The sequence below is a fragment of the Coloeus monedula genome (assembly GCF_965178545.1).
Source record: "Coloeus monedula genome assembly, chromosome: 9".
Classification (NCBI taxonomy): Eukaryota; Metazoa; Chordata; class Aves; order Passeriformes; family Corvidae; genus Coloeus; species Coloeus monedula.
The window spans coordinates 10,536,859-10,556,543 of NC_138789.1; the positions used below are offsets into that span (position 1 = coordinate 10,536,859).

Below are 19,685 nucleotides of genomic sequence, written 5' to 3' on the forward strand. Positions count from 1 at the left end.
CTGTAGGGTATAAACCAAAGTTGAAATGGTAAGAGTTATAGTGGCACATAAACTGTGTCTTTTCACACCTTCCTTCTGATCTATGATGGCAATTCCTATACTCCTAAAATTCCTAGAATTTATTCCAAAGTAGCAAAAAACATTTTCTGAGTCTGAAGAAAATGTTGTTACATTCTACTCTATTGTGCTTTTAAAAACACTATTATATTTATATCTATTTATCTATCTAAAAATATCTAAAAATATCTAAAAATATCTAAAAATATATGCATGTTTATTATATTTGAAGCTAGGCAAAATACAGTAAAATTAACAGTGCCTTTAATACTACCAGCTTAAAATAATTTTAAAACCAAATACAAATATTTCATTATTCTTATTAATAACCATGAGTTGCTCAGTTACTTCCTTTATTCTGATCTCTATTAGGTCATCATTACATGGAGTTTCATTTGACATTCCTTTTGACAAAGAAAAAAGCATTCCAGTATCTACTCCAAACAGAGGAATTCCTAGATCTGTGAGCAATGAAGGCCTTACAGGAAACATCAACCGCATGCCAAAGCATTCTAGAAAAAATCTGTCCTTCAAACCAGTGAATGGAGAAGAGGAGAATCAAGATATTGAAGAGGAAAAGGACATGACACCTCTTAAAGACACAAAGGCCAATCAGTCTCTTAATGCAAATCAAAGAAATGCCAATGAGAGCAGACACTACAGGTTTCCAAATGGAGCTCTGCAAAACAGGGCAGTTCTGGATGATTTTGGCAATCAGATTGAGACGCCAAGCATTGAAGAGGCTTTGCAGATAATTCATGACACCGAAAAATCTCCCAGACTTCTCCAAACAGACCAAATTACAAATGGGTTCTTTCTTCACAATCGGGAAATGAGCATCTTGAATTCAAACATTAAATCAAATCAGACTACCCCAGATGTAATCACAGACACTAAAGGTGCTCTGAGTCCTGTGACTGACAACACAGAAGTAGATACTGGAATACATGTCCCATCAGAAGACATCCCAGAGACAATGGATGAGGATTCTTCTTTGAGAGATTATACTGTAAGCATGGACTCTGACATGGAAGAACCATCTAAATTTCTCCAGGATTATGACATGCGGGCTAGCAATCACAGAGATCAATTAAGTCCCTGTCCCAGCTCAGTAAGTACTAAATCACAGGCAGGCAGCAGTGCTTCTTCGAGCTCAGGGGTTAAAATGACCAGCTTTGCAGAGCAGAAATTCAGGAAGTTGAATCACACAGATAGTAAAAGCAGTGGAAGCAGTTCTCAGAAAACCACACCAGAAGGTTCTGAGCTGAACATCCCTCATATGGTTGCTTGGGCTCATATTCCCGAGGAAGCATCTGTTCCTCAAGGAAGAGACACTACACAATTACTGGCTTCTGAAATGGTACAGCTTAGGATGAAGCTAGAGGAAAAGAGGCGAGCCATTGAAGCACAGAAGAAGAAAGTTGAAGCTGCGTTCACAAAGCAGCGGCAGAAAATGGGAAGAACAGCATTTCTTAATGTTGTGAAAAAGAAAGGTGATGGGGTATCACCTCTCCGAGAGGAAGCAGCAGGAGCTGAAGATGAGAAGGTATTCACTGACAGCAATCGGTTGAAAGAAAAAGAAACTCAAAAATCAGATGACCAAACTAGTAAGATTTCAGAATTAATAAAAGAAAACCCAGAAAATTCTCATAGCAAATGGTTAAAATCTCCTGCTACTTCTGGGGATGCTGAAAAGCAATGGAATTTAGCAAGCCCCTCAGAAGACAATCTTAATGATGGAGATCTCTTAGAATATACAAAATCTATCGAAAAACTAAACTCTTCCCTACACTTTTTACAACAAGAAATGCAACGTCTATCCCTTCAGCAGGAGATGTTGATGCAGATGAGAGAGCAACAGGCTTGGGTTATTTCTCCTCCTCAGCCTTCTCCTCAGAAGCAGATTCGGGACTTTAAGTCTTCTTCAAGGCAAGGGGGAACTCCAGCTCCTGTTGCACCTTTCTCACAGGAATCTCCTCGCTCTACGCATCAGTCTCCACAATCTTCCAACAGGAAGAATGCCTCTTTTCACATTAAAATGCAAAGGACTCCTAGGCCAAACGAACTGAAAATAACACCTCTAAACCGTACCTTGACTGCCCCACGGTCTGTAGACAGTCTTCCCCGTTTGAGGAGGTTTTCTCCCAGTCAGGTGCCCATTCAGACTAGATCATTTGTTTGCTTTGGAGATGATGGTGAACGTGTGAGCGAATCTCAATTAAAGGGAAATCTTTTGAAAGAAGGCAAATCTACAGAAGAGGTAGCAAAAGAAGAAGGACCAAAATTGCCAAAACAGGGTGAGCAGAAGTTGGAGGAAAAGGAGATTAAGCCTATTGAATCTAATGTTTCTGAAGTATTGTCTCAGCCTATCACAGAAACCGTCTGCCTCACCCCAAATGAAGATCAGCTAAACCAACCGATTTTACCACCTCCAGCTCCCAAAACAGCTAACTTAATTGAAGTTTCCCTATCAGATTTGAAGCCACCAGAAAAAAGTGAGGTATCTGTTGAGAAGTATGAAGGTGAGAGTGATAGAGAACAGTTTGAAGATGACCAGAAAGTGTGTTGTGGATTCTTTTTTAAGGTAAGAGAACTAGTGGATGTGTATGTCGGCTGTTAAGCTTTGCTTGAATCTTTAATTGAGATGTGAATGTCACTGATGATTAAAGTCCAAGCAGATGGTACTGCAACTCTAAATGTGCAAGTTTATCTTTTGGACTTGATTAATTTGGCATCGTAAGAGTGGTGAGATTCTACCATACTGTGGTTCTGAGCATGCCAGTGTATCCTTTTCCATTGATAGTTATGGAAGAGTGCTTGGAGGTCTTGGTGAGGAAGATGCATGCTGAATGTAGATTGATTTTTAACATCTGTTTTGATGATCTTGATTAAACATGCTCACATCTCACCTTCACTTCCCCACCTCACCCCCAAATAAAAGTTTTTGAAGTACACAACAGCCTGCATTTTTAAAAATTATTCACATTTTTGAATTGCACTCTGGAGAGCCTTTTTCTGTCTTTTGACTGGCTAAGAAAGTATAGTCTGCTGAGACTCCCTTTTGAAGTTGGTATTTGGGAGCACTCCTTGGAGACTTTTTATTAAAGAGCTGTATTCAGACAGGCTTTTTACTATAATGCATATTGTAAGACAGTGGTCTAGACTTATTTCCATCTTGGAATACCCCAAAATTTTGTGTCATGTATCTAGGTGCACCTAGCTTGTCTGGAAGCATTCCTCAGTTCTAACAAAACACCTGGCTTGCTCAGAAGTTACTTTTATATGGTGCATAGTTATTGGGGTTTGTGATAATTACCTTCATGTTCATACCTGCAGAATCTTCCAAAGCTGAAAGAAGTTTATGCTATGTAGGATCTGAGTCAAAACTAAAATATCTCACTTAGCAAGTTTTCTCGTATCAGTGTTGAATTTTGTTTGACTCAGGAAGGAAAAATTCCATTATGAAGTTTTTAAGAGTCTTAAGAAAAATCTTCAAAAATAAACTTCAAATACTGCAAGAGTATGTTAGGATACTCAGTCTACAGAATTAAGTGTCTAATGACTTTGCAAAATCAGCTGCGGAATTTAAAGATTTTAATATTTTTGGTCCTTTTCTTTCAAAAACGGTTGCTAGGATGATCAAAAGGCAGAAAATGATATGGCAATGAAACGAGCAGCATTGTTGGAAAAGCGGTTGAGAAGGGAAAGAGAGACTTTGCTTCGAAAGCAGCAGCTGGAAGCAGAACTAGAACATAAGAAGGAAGAGACAAGGTAAAGCTACATGTAATGATCAGGAATGGTGAACATAAAAATGTCTGGTTTAGTTAGAAGTGGAACTTGCATGTTAAAAATTTGCATCTTAATATCCAAGTTATTTACTGCTAGAATCAGATGTGCAGAGGAGCCCAGCTGGCCCTGCAGGACAGCAGGTGGCATCAGTCTGTAGCTCGCTCAGGCTGGGAGCTGTGCTGGCCTGGGCACAGCTCCTCAGAGCATGGCTTTGAGGGAGCCTGTACCCCTCAGGGCTCTTTCTGCACAAATGCACAATGTTCACTCAGTTACAGCAATGAAGCTGATAAACCTTAATTTGGTTTTATTGGTAGCAATATCCTAAAAAGTTTAAACTCACTGAAAATTGTAAAAAAATTAGAAAGTCTCTTACTGGTGTTTGAGAACATTGGAGTTCCAAAAATCTGATGCTTGTGTTGTCCTCACTGTACTAGCTGAAATCCTTTATTTGGAAAGTTTCTGCTGCTGAATTTTTTTGGTAAATTTTTAGACGCAAAACAGAAGAAGAACGTCAGAAGAAGGAGGATGAACGAGCACGGCGAGAATTTATTAAGCAGGAATATATGAGAAGGAAGCAACTAAAGCTTATGGAAGACATGGATACTGTCATAAAGCCACGTTCCCTCTCAATCAAACAAAAAAAGCCACGTCCAAAATCTATTCATAGAGATCATATTGAATCACCTAAGACACCAGTCAAAGGTCCACCAGGTAACAAATGTTTATGTGGAAAAAGAGTCTGTTCATGCTAAAACACCAGCTTGGTTTTTGGTCCTAACAAGCACGTGCATTTATGAGTGTCTTGTGCTAAATTGAAACTGCACGTGACCAAACTGGAAAGCAAAATTTGGCATAGAAATGGAAAGATCAATGTCACTTACCTGCTATGCATGCATGCATATATCAACAAAAACATTAGCTCTGAAAACCCAGTTGAGGGACAAATGTGTGTTGCAAGTTTCATGCACACCCATGTTTTCTGCACTAATCTCTTCTTGCACCTGTAGAGCTAAGAATGAATAAAAGTTGGGACATAAGAGATCAATAAATAAAATGGTGACTATAAGGTAAGAATACTTAACTCACACAACACAGACAAAATTAGAATTTGAAAGTTACTTTTATATTTCATGGGTTTTTTCTATTTTGCTCACTTACCAACTGCATGTATAGTTAAGAACATAGCAACACTAACCACGTGGAAGAAGTTAGCATTCTTTAGATACAAAAGAGCTTGCAGTAATAACTGGAAGAAGTATGGCCAATTTACAATTAGAAAAAGTAACCAGATTGCTCGGTGATTCTTTTTGTTACGGCCTCCTCTACCTTCGTTGTTGTGCTGCATTTGCTCTGGCTGCTTCCCTCCATCTTCCAGTGTAATTTAAAGAATTTCCTTAACACCTTCCAAGAATCCATCCTAAGCTTTAAATTAAGTCTCTTAAGCTCTCTTTCAAGAGGACTTATTAACTTTAATTGCATTCTTTGATTTGCATAGTGCCAATATTCCCATGTCCGTGCTTCCCATTAGTGCTTAGTCTGAGCCCATCCCTGGTGGCTGCCAAAGGCTGAGTGTCAGCAAGTGTTTACATGAAGTGCACCACATATGCATGCAGGTATATCATGGGTGGGTGCTAGTCCCATGTAGAAAAGCTCTTACTGACTTTCAGATGCTGGTGTTGGTCTGATGAACAGACTCTCCTACTTGCATAGGTTTATAAGCTTTAACTTTGTTTTTATCCAGGTTCACAGCTTTATCGTGTTTTTTCAGTATCTAGTCTTTCATTGGCATCGCTGAATACAGGGGACAATGAGAGTGTGCAGTCAGGCAAGAGAACACCAAGGTAAAGCTAAAATAACCATTTCATTTAATAAAATTTGATAATCAGCTATGTAAAACTAGCATGAATTTTTTAGAGGTCGTGTATGTATTGTGTACTCCGAGAACAGGTATGTTTTCCTCATTTGAGACATGGATAGTTTCCACTGTCAGACATTCGGGAACCAAGCCATGATCATTTGTTTTGCAAATTTTACCAGGTAAACCAGTTGGGCAGGTATAAATGAGGTCAAAACAAAATGCTGTTCACACAGCCTCTTTAATTCACCTGCTTGTATCTAAGTCTCAATTTGTGGATATTTTCTAAACCTGTATGCTATGTGCAACTACATAGCTGCTTTTCTTTTCTTGACACAGAAGTTTCTTTTCTGTTTGGTTTTTTTTTTTAGCAGTTGTACAGGGAATTATTGAATGCTCACTAGGACTTCAGCCTTTTCCAAACACCAGAATTTATTTTGCATTAAAAAATCACCTGAAAATAACAGAGAAATTTTAATTTTTTTATACAAAATCTGTATCTCATTCAGAGGAAGATTATTATTTCTGTGAACTACTTGATAATACTCAGACAAATACTTTTTTTTGTATAAAAAAGAAATAGGGAAGAAAGGCAGACTAGGAAAAGGGGGTTGATAGGGAGTACTACATATTATGATATTGCATGTCATGTTTTCATGGCCGCTACACACTACTCATCAGCTCTGACAAGACTGAAGCTGGCTTCAATTGACTTCTCAATTACCTTGATGTCTCAAGAACTGACTTCCCAGTTATTACATAAGAAACTTTCATAAATGATCCAATTAGCCTAACATCTCTTGTCATCTCAAAAATTAACAGTTTTAATTGAGAGGGGGATTTCTTCCAGCTATATTAGTTATTACAAAAGGCTTGATGTTGCCCATCTACGCAGTCTTTACAGGAGATGACCCCTGTGTATGGGGCTGTAGTTGTACAGTGCTGTACTGTGCTTGTAACGAGCAGTACATCTTCCTCAGGCTTTGGATCTAATTTAGGGGATTGAGACTTTTAAAACATTATAATGGTAACCAAGTTAAAAGAATTTTCAGTATCTTTCCAAACCCATATTTTCACCTTGTCCCTGCATCGCCATTGTCTTTGATGATGCCACTGAGAGAGTCTCTCTCGGTGATACATTTGTCACCTTCTTCATGCAGGTGCTAATCACAAAAGGTTTAGGATATATTATAAATTGAATTTTCACCTGTTGCTGACTTTACTGAAAATGAGCATGCACACAAATGTTGACATGGTACCACTTTTTTCCTTATTCTGTGCCTTTTTCTCACTAGAAAACTTTCATTACAAGCTGCAAATTTGACTGCCTTTTGCAGTAGCCACAATCAAAAGTATTTTGGATATCTTGCAATAATTTAAGAAAACTTTACTATCTTGCTTAGACCTTTAAATGCAAAATTATCGACATTTGAGTGCAGCCTGAAGAAATACAGCAGCAGAAGTTATTGCTTGTGAAAACAAACATTAGAGAGGAAATTGTTTTGCTGTCTTAAATATAGCAGTTCTCACTACCAGTTGTTGCAGTCATAAGTGTAAATGAACTAGATTTTTACTTCATATTCATCATTCTATCAAGAACTGGTTTATTCACTACATGAGATCACATTGTTTTGGCAGTACATGTTATAAGTAACTCAAATTCCCACTTAGTAATTCTGTTTCACAACCAAGGACATCTATTAGGTTTCTGTCCCTCAGAAGGGACAGAAGTAGCCCAAAAACTGATTAACACATACCTCACCTAAAGACCAACTTCTTGCATCACTCAAAACACAGTAAATATTGTGCATTTAGGTTTATATTTTATAATTCAAATCATCGTGTTCTTAGTACCGTTTGCCTTCTTTTCATATTAGAAGGCTTCTCAGCTGAACATTGTAAATTGTTTTAATAGATTTTAAAACTAATGTTTAGGTCTGAATCTGTGGAAGGATTTTTATCTCCAAGTCGCTGTGGTAGTCGTAATGGAGAAAAAGATTGGGAAAATGCATCTACAACTTCTTCAGTCGCCTCTGCTACAGAGTACACAGGTCAGTGACAACAATATTCAGAAAAGTACCTGCCTGTTAGTGGTCCTATGCATGAAAAGTTTTCAGTTACCTTGATTTGGCTTCCTGAAACTTAATTGAGTTTTACCCTTCAAAGTAGAGGGTAATAATACAAGGTTAACATTTTAAATCCAAAATAAAAGTACTGACTCAGTAGCATTTGTGATAACCAGAATAAACCGCAGTCAGGCTCAGAACAACACATGGGCTCACACATCACTCTGTACTTCAGTAGTGTCTCTAGCAAGGCACAAAGCATTGCAATTTCAACTCAATTTAGAATAGAGTGACAAAAATCAAAAACCAAATAGCAACAGCAAAAAAATCTGTGTAGCAATGCAAATATAAATATTCTGCACCGTTTGTTTCCTAACAGATCCTTTGTTGTTTATTAAGAACTTTATGATCTAAACATAAACACTAATTCTTTACTATATTATTAATCAAATAATAATGGTATTTTCCTCCCTTTTCTCTAACTATACCACATGTGATACTGCCAAGACCTTGCATCATCAGGATTATAAAAGCTCCACTTTTGCCAACCTAATATCACTTTCTTTGTGAGAAGAGTAGCATATGGTTAGGTATTTTCTAGGCTCTTTTTTGCGCAAAGCTTAGACAAACTGAGATTTAATCTTAAATTTAATTGATGTTTGTACGTTATTTTCCTTTCCAAGACTTGGAATTGGTACTCACATGTTGGGTATTTTAATGGTCTAGATCCAAGTACACATATATTTCAGAAATTAAAACAGGGGAGATTTCTTGTTCAAACGGATGAATCAAGTCATTTTACAGACAGAATAACCAGACAAGTGTAAGGCCAGATCTTCCAGGTTTTGGGTGAAATGTTTCTGGAAGTCCAAAGAGGAGAGGCAACAGTTACTATAAGTACTGAATATGCCTCACTGTTATACCTCTCACCTTTGAAATCACAGGTGTAGAAAAAGAAAAAGAAAGCCTTTCCTCTCTCCTGGACAACTGAAATTTTAGTTAGAAATAGCAAAATGTTTTGTTGTTCATAGAAAAGGTCTTCTGAGAGAAAAAATATTTACCAAGGCTGCCAATAATAATGATTTAATAATGAAAGACACATTTGTAAGTAAATTCAGTGACAGCTGAATGACATTTTACCTATTTGTGAAAGTTGTTGTCTCTAACCTTGTTCTGTATTATTCCTGGATTTGTGATTTTATGCATGCAAAAGTTCCACACTAGAAGTGCTTCACAGCATTTGAAGTAACTCTTTGTTGGCTTATTGATTAATTAAGCTTATTTGTCATTCCTTTTCCATAGGACCAAAGCTATTCAAAGAACCCAGTGCTAAATCCAATAAGTATATAATTCAGAATGCACTGGCACATTGCTGCCTGGCTGGAAAAGTAAATGAAGGTCAAAAGAAAAAGATCCTGGAGGTAAGAGTATCTTTCCCCTAAAAGCATAAACACTTAAGTCAAACCAAAGTCAGGCATTATGGAGACTCTTAAGCATAAATACAAATATTGAAAGGAATCCTCAGAGATTATGGCAGCAATTAGTGAAGGGATTGAGTAACTCCTGTGACTTGCTTCCTGTGTAGGCAGAAAGGCTCTCCAGTGCTGTAGAAACAAGAGCTGTTACTTTGTACATGCAGCACAGGAAGCTGAATTAATTCACGTGTTTAATTAATAGTTATTGCTTGTTTTATTGGAGAATTTCATAATGTGTTCACAGTTGTTTTCCCTTATACATAGAGATCCTCAGATTGGGAAATTTAGAACTAAAGCACAGTGCCCTCATGAACAGAAAGAATTGAAATACGTCCCTTCTAGACTCTTCTCCAGTTTCCAAGCAGTAGGGCAAATTCAGGACTTTCTATTAAAGGAAGGTGCCTTCCAGTCTTCTCTCTTACACTGCTATAAACCTTTCTGAAGGTGCACAAATATTGTAAGGGTAAGAACTCAGGGACCAGTTTGCGGGTGTTTCCAGGCAAAAGGAGTAACACAGAGTCTGAACCTTGAGAGTAACAGGACTGTTCCATTTACCAACTATGACAAATACAACAGATTAACTAGATCAAACATCACAGACACTTGGAATCCAGTTTGAATTTCTTTCCTGGAATAAATTTCACAGCAGTATTTCTTGCCCTTTCTTCTCTTGGTAATCCTTCTGCATCCATGTCTAGATGCTGCTTTCTCTGTCTTTCCAGACACTTTCTGGAAATACCAAGTCAGGAATCAGGACAGAGTCTTGCCATTTAAGTAACCTGGAGCAAAATGACCCTCAGAAATCCCAGAAAAAAATAGCTGCAAAAATGTCATGCTTAACTTTAGGATGAAGTATACATCACTTGGTAGAGGCTGTATGTGTTCAGGGCACATGTCCCATAGAAGGTCTGTTAGGTGGAATAGGAATCTGAAGACTTCAGCTAATAAAGAACTTCTGTTCAATACATTTCAACTGACTTCATGGTTTGACCAAGCTTAAGTGGATTTAGGGATGAATGAAATTACATTTTAGCACCAGAGAGTCTTTCAGACATACTGACACATCTGAAGTTTCTTGTTCCCAAACTTGCAAATATTAGACCAGCTTGATGAAATGGATGATGAGAAGAATTTTTATCTGGTCTATAAAAAGACTTTTAGGATGTCTGTTCTTGAGGTACAACTAAACAATTATAGCTGAAATTGTCTAAATAAATTAGGTTTTGTTTGAGATGGAAATCTACCATATCAAAATTCAGACAGGTGAAGCTTAGCAAATTCTAATGATTGAAAACAAGGTCTTTTAGTGGACAGAGTTAGACCTAAGTTTCAGCTCTGGTAGAAAACTAATTCAAAATGAAATCTAATGATTTAGAATGTTATCTAATTACAATGTAAAATTCATATTCTGAATGTTTTTCTTTCTTTCTTTCTTTCTTTCTTTCTTTCTTTTAAAGGAAATGGAAAAATCTGATGCCAATAATTTCTTAATCTTGTTCCGGGATTCAGGCTGCCAGTTCAGATCTCTGTATACGTACTGCCCTGATACTGAAGAAATCAATAAATTAACGGGAATAGGTCCTAAATCTATAACAAAGAAAATGATAGAGGGACTGTATAAATACAACTCCGACAGGAAGCAATTTAGCCACATACCTGCCAAAACTTTGTCTGCCAGTGTTGATGCAATTACCATTCACAGCCATTTGTGGCAAACCAAGAGACCAGTAACTCCTAAGAAACTTTTACCGACCAAGGCATAGTAGATGGGGAAAAATTTGCTTGAGACAATTGTGATAAACTTGCACTTCATCTTTACTGCCTATAGGAAATAGATTTCTAGTTGCCAACAAGACTCTTAGAACTTAAAACTGGACACCGAGTTCTATTATCATGTCCAACTGGAATGTAAACACAGTGTTTAGGAGTGCAGAAGATTAACTCTTAGGTGAATAATTACGAGTGATTACAGAAATGTTTGACTTGTGTGGAGATTTGTATGTGCTAATGCAACATATAGAGTATATTTGCTCTGTATTTTGATTAGATACACTGAAGCACTGAATGTTCCTCTTTAGTGACTCAAACTACATTTTTTACATCTGTTGCCTTATACGTTTGTATTTGTGCTTGTCTTGAAATATTTTTCTTTCACTAAAGAAAAATTTCTTAATATTCTCAATACCATTGAACTTTGCATACTGACTTACAGTAAAGACTAAATGATAAATTGTATGTCACTGAATAACAGCTGAATGGGTCTGTTCTGCAAGATCCTTACTGTGCTGTAACAAAATCAAGATTCATTCCCCTGTATATTTTTAATTCTTTTTCAATTAAATAGTACTGATTTGCTTATAAACTAAACAGTAAAGGAAAAACCTTTGAACTGCTTGAAGTTTCCTTCAAATGAATTATTTAACAGCTCAGGGTAAATTTAGGTGGTGCAATTATTTCTGTTTCAGTAAGTTGCCATCTGAGATGTGTGACTGACCATGTGCATGTTCATAACACCATTAAAACTCAAAGTAAAAAGATTTGGTAGGTCTCTGAAACATTTTAAACAAGTGTGCATTCATTGCTTTGCATGGTTCCAGCTGCAGAGAGAGCACATGGTCAGGTCCCGCTTCCTCAAGGAAGGAATAGGAACTCATGAAACATTCAGAACTAGATCCCTGATGTTGCCTAACAGAGCACTAAATATTCAGAAGAATCACAGAATTCACTAAGTCACAGATCTTTGAGAAGTTGTTTATCTAATTCCCATTGATTTTAAGATCCAGGCCACTTCCTGCCTTCAGATCTGCCAACTCAGACTTGAATCAGTTTTCTAGGGAATAGACATCTGGTAAGAATTTTCAGTGTGTCTTTGTGCATTGTTTTCTTGACACTAACAGGCGATGTCTTGTGACACAGCAATTTTTAAATACATACAGCAAAAAAGCCTAAATGACATTTCAGTAAATCTATGACATGACCATTTGCAAAACCAAACTCTAGGCATATTTCAGTATTATTTATAAAGGGCTGCATTTTATTTCAAAACAGTGTTTGACTATTTTGTTTCAGTGTTTGTTTCTCTTATAATTTGCTTTTAACATAGCACTGTTCTGAAAAAAAAGAAAACACAAACTTGAAGCCTCCCCTAAATCTGTGGCTATTTTGATAACATCGTACACCAGAGAATTTGTTGGGGGGGGGGGAGGGAAATCTCATTCTCAGGAAAAGACTTGAATGATTTGTGATTCTGTTCTGTTTCAGTGTTGTGACAACTCCATTCACATAAGACAGTATTGTGCTATAAGTATGTAGTCCATTCGGTTTCATGGGAGAATAAAATGATGTTCATATTTCTCTCATTAAACTGCTTTGAGAGAAACTGCCTCACTACTACAATGTGCTCCTTTACTTAGAGAAAAGATGCACAGGAATGAGATGTCATTAAGCAGTTTAGAACAGTACTTTTTTAAATTATTATAAGGCCTTAGGCATCAGTGCATCTGGATTATAAACATTTTCTCAAAAATGCTGTCAGTTTACTGTAATTTATGTTCTTATATTTATGTATATTTGTTAAAACTGTAAAAAAAGAAAAAACACTTTAAAATACATGTTTAATATGTATGTGGCTCAAAACTATTTGTGGTTAGCGGATTCCTATTGTTTGCATGTATATCACCAGGATATGTAACTCTTATATTTCAAGTGTATACATATTGTGTATATAGGATATAAATAATATTAAAAAGGGGGGAAAGAGGGTTTGCACATTCTGCCTGTTAGACAGTTCCTACAGATACCATTGTAGGAACATCTTGAAAACAATATGAAACTGTGTATAATATACAGTGATTCAAGAAACCAGGAGGTTGGAATTAACTGACACACATATTGCAAATAACTTCAGAAGAAGTTTTATCATGGGAGGCTTTTATTTCTAAAATCTGTTCTATGATTTAACTGAAGATTTGCAACACCATAAAGACACATGCATCAACCTAATCAAAGTGAGCTTAAATACAGGACAGGAATTCTCTGAGTAATTTAAAATATATCTGAATGTATTATGAAATTTGCATTTGTCAACAGGTTAAAGATTTGTGCAATGTCTAAAAGTAGAATGTGAATAATGCAGTTGAAAATTTCATTGCTCGCAGTATAAGGTTTTACTTAATACAGGAAAAGTAAAACTAGAGATGCTTTTCCTTTTTAAGCCTGCAAATTTTCTAATTACAGTGGATCTTTGGTTGGGATCATGTTTAAAAAAAAGAAGAAAAAGAAAAAAAAAAAGCTTTCCATAAAGGCCAGTATTTATCACTGACCTTTCCAGAACACACTGGTGCTTTCATCAGGGGTATTATTATTGTTGCTACGACTGAATTGCCAAACTCTCATCTTAGTTTTTGGAGCAAAATTTCATATTCTAACAGTCATAATAGCTACTGATTTTTTTTTTTTTTAATGTTAGTATGACTGTTAGTTTTTATTATTTGGCTGTTTAAAGCCAAATTCAGCTATTTAATTATGATTTATTGGGCACTGTTGAAAAATGTACAGTGTATTGTGTGCTTACTTGTCCACTTCTATGGAGCATAGCTTCCATATTTTTTCAAATGCTGTGCTGTAAAATATTGTCATTGCTACTTATGTGGTACAGTGTAGTTTTTTCCTTTCATTTAAATAAAAGCATGGCACCAAAATAACATTTTTTTGTTTTCTTGCTTACCTCTAAATATAAACTAAAATTATAAAATGTTCACATTATTGTTTCAATCTTGTTTCTTCTCATATTTCAGCAACGTGGAAATTGCAGGAAATATGCACCATTGTAATTTCTTCTTTTGTTTCCCATCTTTGATCACACTTGCATGGATAATCTAGCTTTCTGATGTTATCAGAGGAAGGCTATTGAATAATTTGGCTTCGTATTTCATTAGTGAGGACAACAAGGTGTTACCCTGTTCTCTTCAAAACTGAATTTCACAATTTTAAGTCACCTGATAAACTTCTAGGCTCTAGTTAGCTTCCATTTTTCCAAAGCCACAGAAACTTACTGGTCAGGTTAATAGGTTTGCTTCAGACTGATGTCAAGATGAACTGAAGTCTTATCTTTGTCAAGATACTGTATAAAGCATGTGTGTGAAATAGTTTGTACTTGCTAGTGATGCTCTCTTGGACAGAAATGCTACCAAAAAGATTAGGGGTCTCTTCCAGATTCATAAATTAGTAATTTTCCAGTCCAAATCATGTCTTTTTTGGAGTTTTCTGTTGTCCTGCTGGGTTGCAGAGTAAGAGCAAGGACCTGCTGAAAGCGGCCATGACATCCCTGCACAACAGGCAGACTGAGTTGCTGGGCTAACTTACACAGATAAAGAATCTCAAAACTGCAGAGCTGTTTGAAGAGTAACTTCAAGAATACCAGCAACCTGACAGTAGGGCTTTTAATGCTGAATTGAAAGCTACTGTGGAAGGAAATTAATAGCTTGCCCTCCTCCCCCTGAAAACTGGTTATTTTTCAGCCAGCTCAGTCAGTTCCCTGTACAGCATCACAAACAGGCTGACACAAGCAAGGAATTATGTTGGAACACAAACACCCAGTTGCACCCAGTAAAGCTATTTTTTCAGTGGTGAGCCCAGCTCAAAATTTTCATCTAAAAACAGCCATTGTACAGATCTGCTTTAGAACAGACTTTGTTTTTCTATCTTTTGGCAAATAATACCATCCCTGAGAAACTTCAGCTTCTGCCCTGGTTAATTTGACATAATATGACTGTACTGTGTGCCTGAATTTGTACAGAATTTCTGATTCAAAATTTGTCCTGCTGTGGGATCCAGTGCAGAGAGTTATGCTTGGAACAGAAGGGTTTGGATCGATCGCCACACAAATGTGATGCAAAAAATAGCTTTGTTTCTCAAATCCAGCTGTACTGATCAGATCAATGTCAGATGTCTTTCTTCCAACAACTTAATGAAAAAGACACAGCTTTAACTATTTAGATCTTTTCAAATGGCAAAGTAACATTTATTTGCTGCCTTGTTACTAATTTGATGAGCTGAATATGTAGCTTGAAGAATTGTGGCTATAAAGATTTATCTTGACAGCCACAGCCCTTTACAGCTGCTTTTACATTTTCTAGTTAAATAAATGAAAAACAACAAAAGGAAAAAAAATCCCCTATAAACACTCTTATTCCAGGTATAGATTGCAGGGGGAAAAAAGTACATTTAACATGTACAGTATCTTTGTTCATTTATAAGCAATTTAGAAGCAATCTGTTCCATTTAGGAAAAAAATATGTGATGTGTGTTTGTATATGCATACATACAGATGCACATTTACCTTCAGACTTACTTGCTTACATACAGAATACACGTTTTATTTAGACAACCACAGCAATGAGTCAAACGTAGTAGGGAAGTTACTCCAGCTTATTTCCTTCTAGCAAGAAAGAAAAGCAGCTCTTACACTCGAAACTACTGCTCCTGTAGGAGGCAAAGAAGCAATATACAACATGCACATTTCAGTACAAACTCTTTGGGAGATGGAGTTCTTTTAATCAAATTTCTGAATTCAAGGATAATACTGATGGATGCTAGACAGAACTGCCTCTGATCAGGAGAGCTAATAACCACCAGGATTCAAGAAAGGACAGAGAACAGCACAAACAAGGTAAGCATTCACTGAAAAAAGTTATTTAAAACTTTCTTCAGAATCTTATTCAGCATTACAAACAACTTGATGTATAAAATGCTTAGGAGTAAATAAGTATTTATCTTTGGATAAGCTGAGATACATGAAGTCACACCAAAGTGAAATAGAAATATAGATTTTTTAACTTTTAGTAGAAATATATGCTAAGTACCTTAACAAGTGCCTTAAACCTTGAAAAGCTGCAGCAGGGACCTTAAACTGCAGTTCTTACTGCAGCAGTGTTACCTTTTCACAGAATTCTTTACTTTAGACAAAATATAGATAGAACTATACTGTTCACATTTTTTAGAGTGTTCACATAAACAGTAAGAGTTGATAGAAACTATATGCAAATCTGTGTAATACCTATGTAACACTGAAAGATTTGTGTAAGCAAGATACTGAATTTTTTCACATGTGTTTAAGCTTGCAGTTAATGGTATGTGAACTTCGTGGAGATGTACTAAGTAATATCTGTATGTACTTTTATGTCTCAGTTAATGGAGCTTTGCAGAAAGACTAAAAGCGAACATGGAGCTTTCCATCATGGCAGCTCTGTCTTATCATTTCTTCATCATCACTAATCTAAGTGTCTGCAGTACAAGACCTGGCAAGGCCCCACAAGCCTGCAATTATTTAAATTACTTGAAGCCAGATTATACTTTGGCTCAGTATTTTTCTTGTTTAAGCTACCTGAAACTGGAGCTATGATGCTGACATAAAGAATTCTATAGATTATGCAAGAATACTGCTGAATTGTCACCTCAAAGTTCTGGAAATCCTTTCTTGAAGTGAGTAAAAACTTTCAGAATAAGGTTTTGGACATAATTTTTTTCTAAGTTTTTACAAGAACATGTAAATATAACATAAAATGTAAAGAGTTGAATGTCTCTGTTACAAGTACAGAAAATTGGGATTGACCCATTTTTAGGGCCAACACACAGAATCAGCTGAGTTGGAAGGGACTCACAAGAATCATTGAGTCCATCTCCTGGCCCTGCACAGGACCATCCCCAAGAGGCACACCACGTGCCTGAGGGCATTGTCCAAACACTTCTTGAACTCTGTCAGGCTGGTGCTGTGAGCACTTCCCTGGGGAGCCTGTTCCAGTGCCCAGCCACCCTCTGGGTGAAGAACCTTTCCCTGATATCCAACCTAAACCCCCCCTGTTACAACTTCAGACCACAGAGATCAGTGCCGAGATCAGCGCCTGCCCCTCCTCTTCCCCTCTCGAGGAAATTGTAACTGCAGGGAGGTCTCCCCTCAGTCTCCTCCAGGATGAACAGACCAAGTGACCTCAGCTGCTTCTCATGGCTTCCCCTCAAGCCCTTCACCATCCTCATGGCCTCCTTTAGATGCTCTCTAATAGCTTAATGTCTGTTTTATACTGTGCTGCCCAAAACTGCCCCCAGCACTTGAGGTGAGGCCTCACCATCTCCCCCCTTGCTCGGCTGGCAATGCTGGGCCTGATGCCCCCCAGGACAGGGATGCCCCTCCTGACTGCCAGGGCACTGCTGACTCACGTTCAATTTGCCATCGAGTGGGGCTCCCAGGTGCCTTTCCATGGTGCTGCTTTCCAGTGTCTCATTCCCCACCTGCAACATTTGTAAAATAGTCACACAAATTACTATTTTCTTTTCTGAAGTGCTCCAAGCACAGACTGCAGCGCCCTGGTTTGTCACTAGGCAATGCAGATCTCCTCCTCCACTAATCCTGATTTTCAAGCTCTCAAAAACCCACACCCAACAGCTTTGCTCTTTATGGGAGTTACCTTCTTTGCAGTAATGAGTAGGGTGTTCAAAGCAAGCTCAGACCATCCCAAACACGTTTCTATGCTTAAGTAAAGAGTTGCAAACAACTAAAGAAGATCTTCCATTGGCTCTCTTCCCATAGGATGCTACTATATGTATCCTCACCAAAACTCAGTAACAGTATGATTGCCCCCCAGAGCAGGGCCGCCAACTACTGCTACCTATTCTTCCATACCTCTTCCTGAAAGGTTAGTTCTTGAAATCTCTTTCCAGAGTATAGGAATTTGCTGCGTACCTGTGAAAGGTCCAACATTCTGAGCAGGAAACAGATTTCTCTTCCTTTCAGGTCTGTAACTGCGAAGAAGTTTTATCTTTCTTGCCATCCAGAGAATACAGTCTCCATAGGTTTGGTCTCAAGACCTCCACTGAAAACAAAGCTACTGCACAAAAGATTAGTAGACTACTGTAAAACCATTCTGAAATCAGGATTAAGTTTAAAAGCCTATGTGTGTTTACCTAGAATTTTGTAGGTTAAACAAAGTTTTAAAAGGACTTTTTGTATCTGTGCTCAGTAAAGTTATACATACCGCTCAGTTTAGACAATTAAAGTTATCTTGTTTATCCACATTCCGATTTATCATCTCTACTGTATCATATGCATTGGAAAACAATTTCATTTCTATAATTACATTTTCTCTTAAGCAGAGCCTCCAAATGCAACTAAGCAACAAATTATAGCTTTGGAAGTAAATGGAAGTATTCAATATTTTACCAGCAAATATTCCTGGGAAGTAAAGTTGGGACTTGAATAAAAGGAACTGTCGAGTTCCACATTCTTTGCACATGCGCGGCAAAGTCACTGCTGTGCAGCCAGGCACACTCCTTGCTTTGGGACATATGTTTGTATTCCAGTTCAGAAAGAAGAGAGAAAAAATAACAAATTTCCCCTCTGCCCTTCAGCAAATCCTCAGCAAAGCAGTCAGCAAGTAGACTTAACCTCACTGACATTTTGTGAATGCGACAGAGAATCCAGTTCAGCTTCAGTCAAATCCCTGACAACCTTACTGGATCTCTGATGCATGGCACACATGCATAATTAACAACAACAACAACAAAAATTAAAAATCGTGCATCAACTTGTCAGAAAATTGCCACCATCTCCATTTTGGCAGGGCCTACCAGTGCACTGCAGTGTGCTCACAAGCACTCTGTCCAAGTGCTGTACTTGCATTTTAACATGATTTTCTGTATCGCATCTCACCACTGCATATAAACACAGAGCAAGACTGTTCACCATAATGACTCTGAGCTGCCATAATCTTTTGACAATCACAAAAATGTAACTGAAAATCAAATTATATATGAATACATATTCATAAAACACAGGCATCACACATGCATACATAAGTAAAGAGCGTGCACTTTGCTGAACAGCCTCCAGAAGCAGATGACAGCATAAGCACACTAAAAAATTCCCTGGCTGACCTGAGTCAGCAGCAGCATCTCATGCAGTACTTCAAGGTGCTGCCAACAAGACTTAAGCCCGCGCCGCACGAGCAAAAAGCCGGGTGGTGGCAGACGGGCAGTGCCGCTCCTGCCCTGCTCGTGTGCCGTGAGCGCTGGGTGCCTCGGGGGCGTCGGAGCGCAGGTGACTGCTCGGGAAGCCCGGGGCACACGGCCTGGCCGCCTTTGTGTGGGGACACCGGGCTCTGGGTGAGTGTTCCCACCGGCAGGGGCACCAGAACGGGCTGGGGAACGCGGGGAATACCCGCTTGCCGGGCGGCAGCTCCGGCCCCGCCCTGCCCGGCTCCCGCCCCTGCCGCCGGGCGGGCGGGTTCGCCCCGCCGCGAACAAAGCGGCCCCGCCCAGCACGGCCGCGGCCGCCACCGCCATCTGTCCCTCCCTCCCTCCCTCCCGCCCCCACAGCGGGGCGGCTCCGGCCCGCCCCTCTCGCTTTCCCCTTCGGCAGCGGCGCCGGGAGGGCCCCGGGGCGCCGCCGGG

General features: G+C 38.3%; 1 protein-coding gene across 4 annotated transcripts in view; it reads left to right on the plus strand.

Annotated features, from left to right (window-relative positions):
- Positions 1-12,416, plus strand: part of CAMSAP2 (calmodulin regulated spectrin associated protein family member 2) — an 81,183-nt gene extending 68,767 nt beyond the window's left edge. For 2 of the 4 annotated variants that reach the window (XM_082287563.1, XM_082287565.1), the window contains 7 exons: positions 430-2,641; positions 3,692-3,828; positions 4,337-4,557; positions 5,588-5,687; positions 7,637-7,752; positions 9,070-9,188; positions 10,700-12,416. In XM_082287563.1, coding sequence (XP_082143689.1) covers positions 430-2,641; positions 3,692-3,828; positions 4,337-4,557; positions 5,588-5,687; positions 7,637-7,752; positions 9,070-9,188; positions 10,700-11,005 — 3,211 coding nt within the window. In that variant the 3' untranslated portion in view covers positions 11,006-12,416. The remainder of the gene's footprint in view (positions 1-429; positions 2,642-3,691; positions 3,829-4,336; positions 4,558-5,587; positions 5,688-7,636; positions 7,753-9,069; positions 9,189-10,699) is intronic. The other 2 variants (XM_082287564.1, XM_082287566.1) reach the window with 1 other exon arrangement.
- Positions 12,417-19,685: the final 7,269 nt, after the last annotated feature.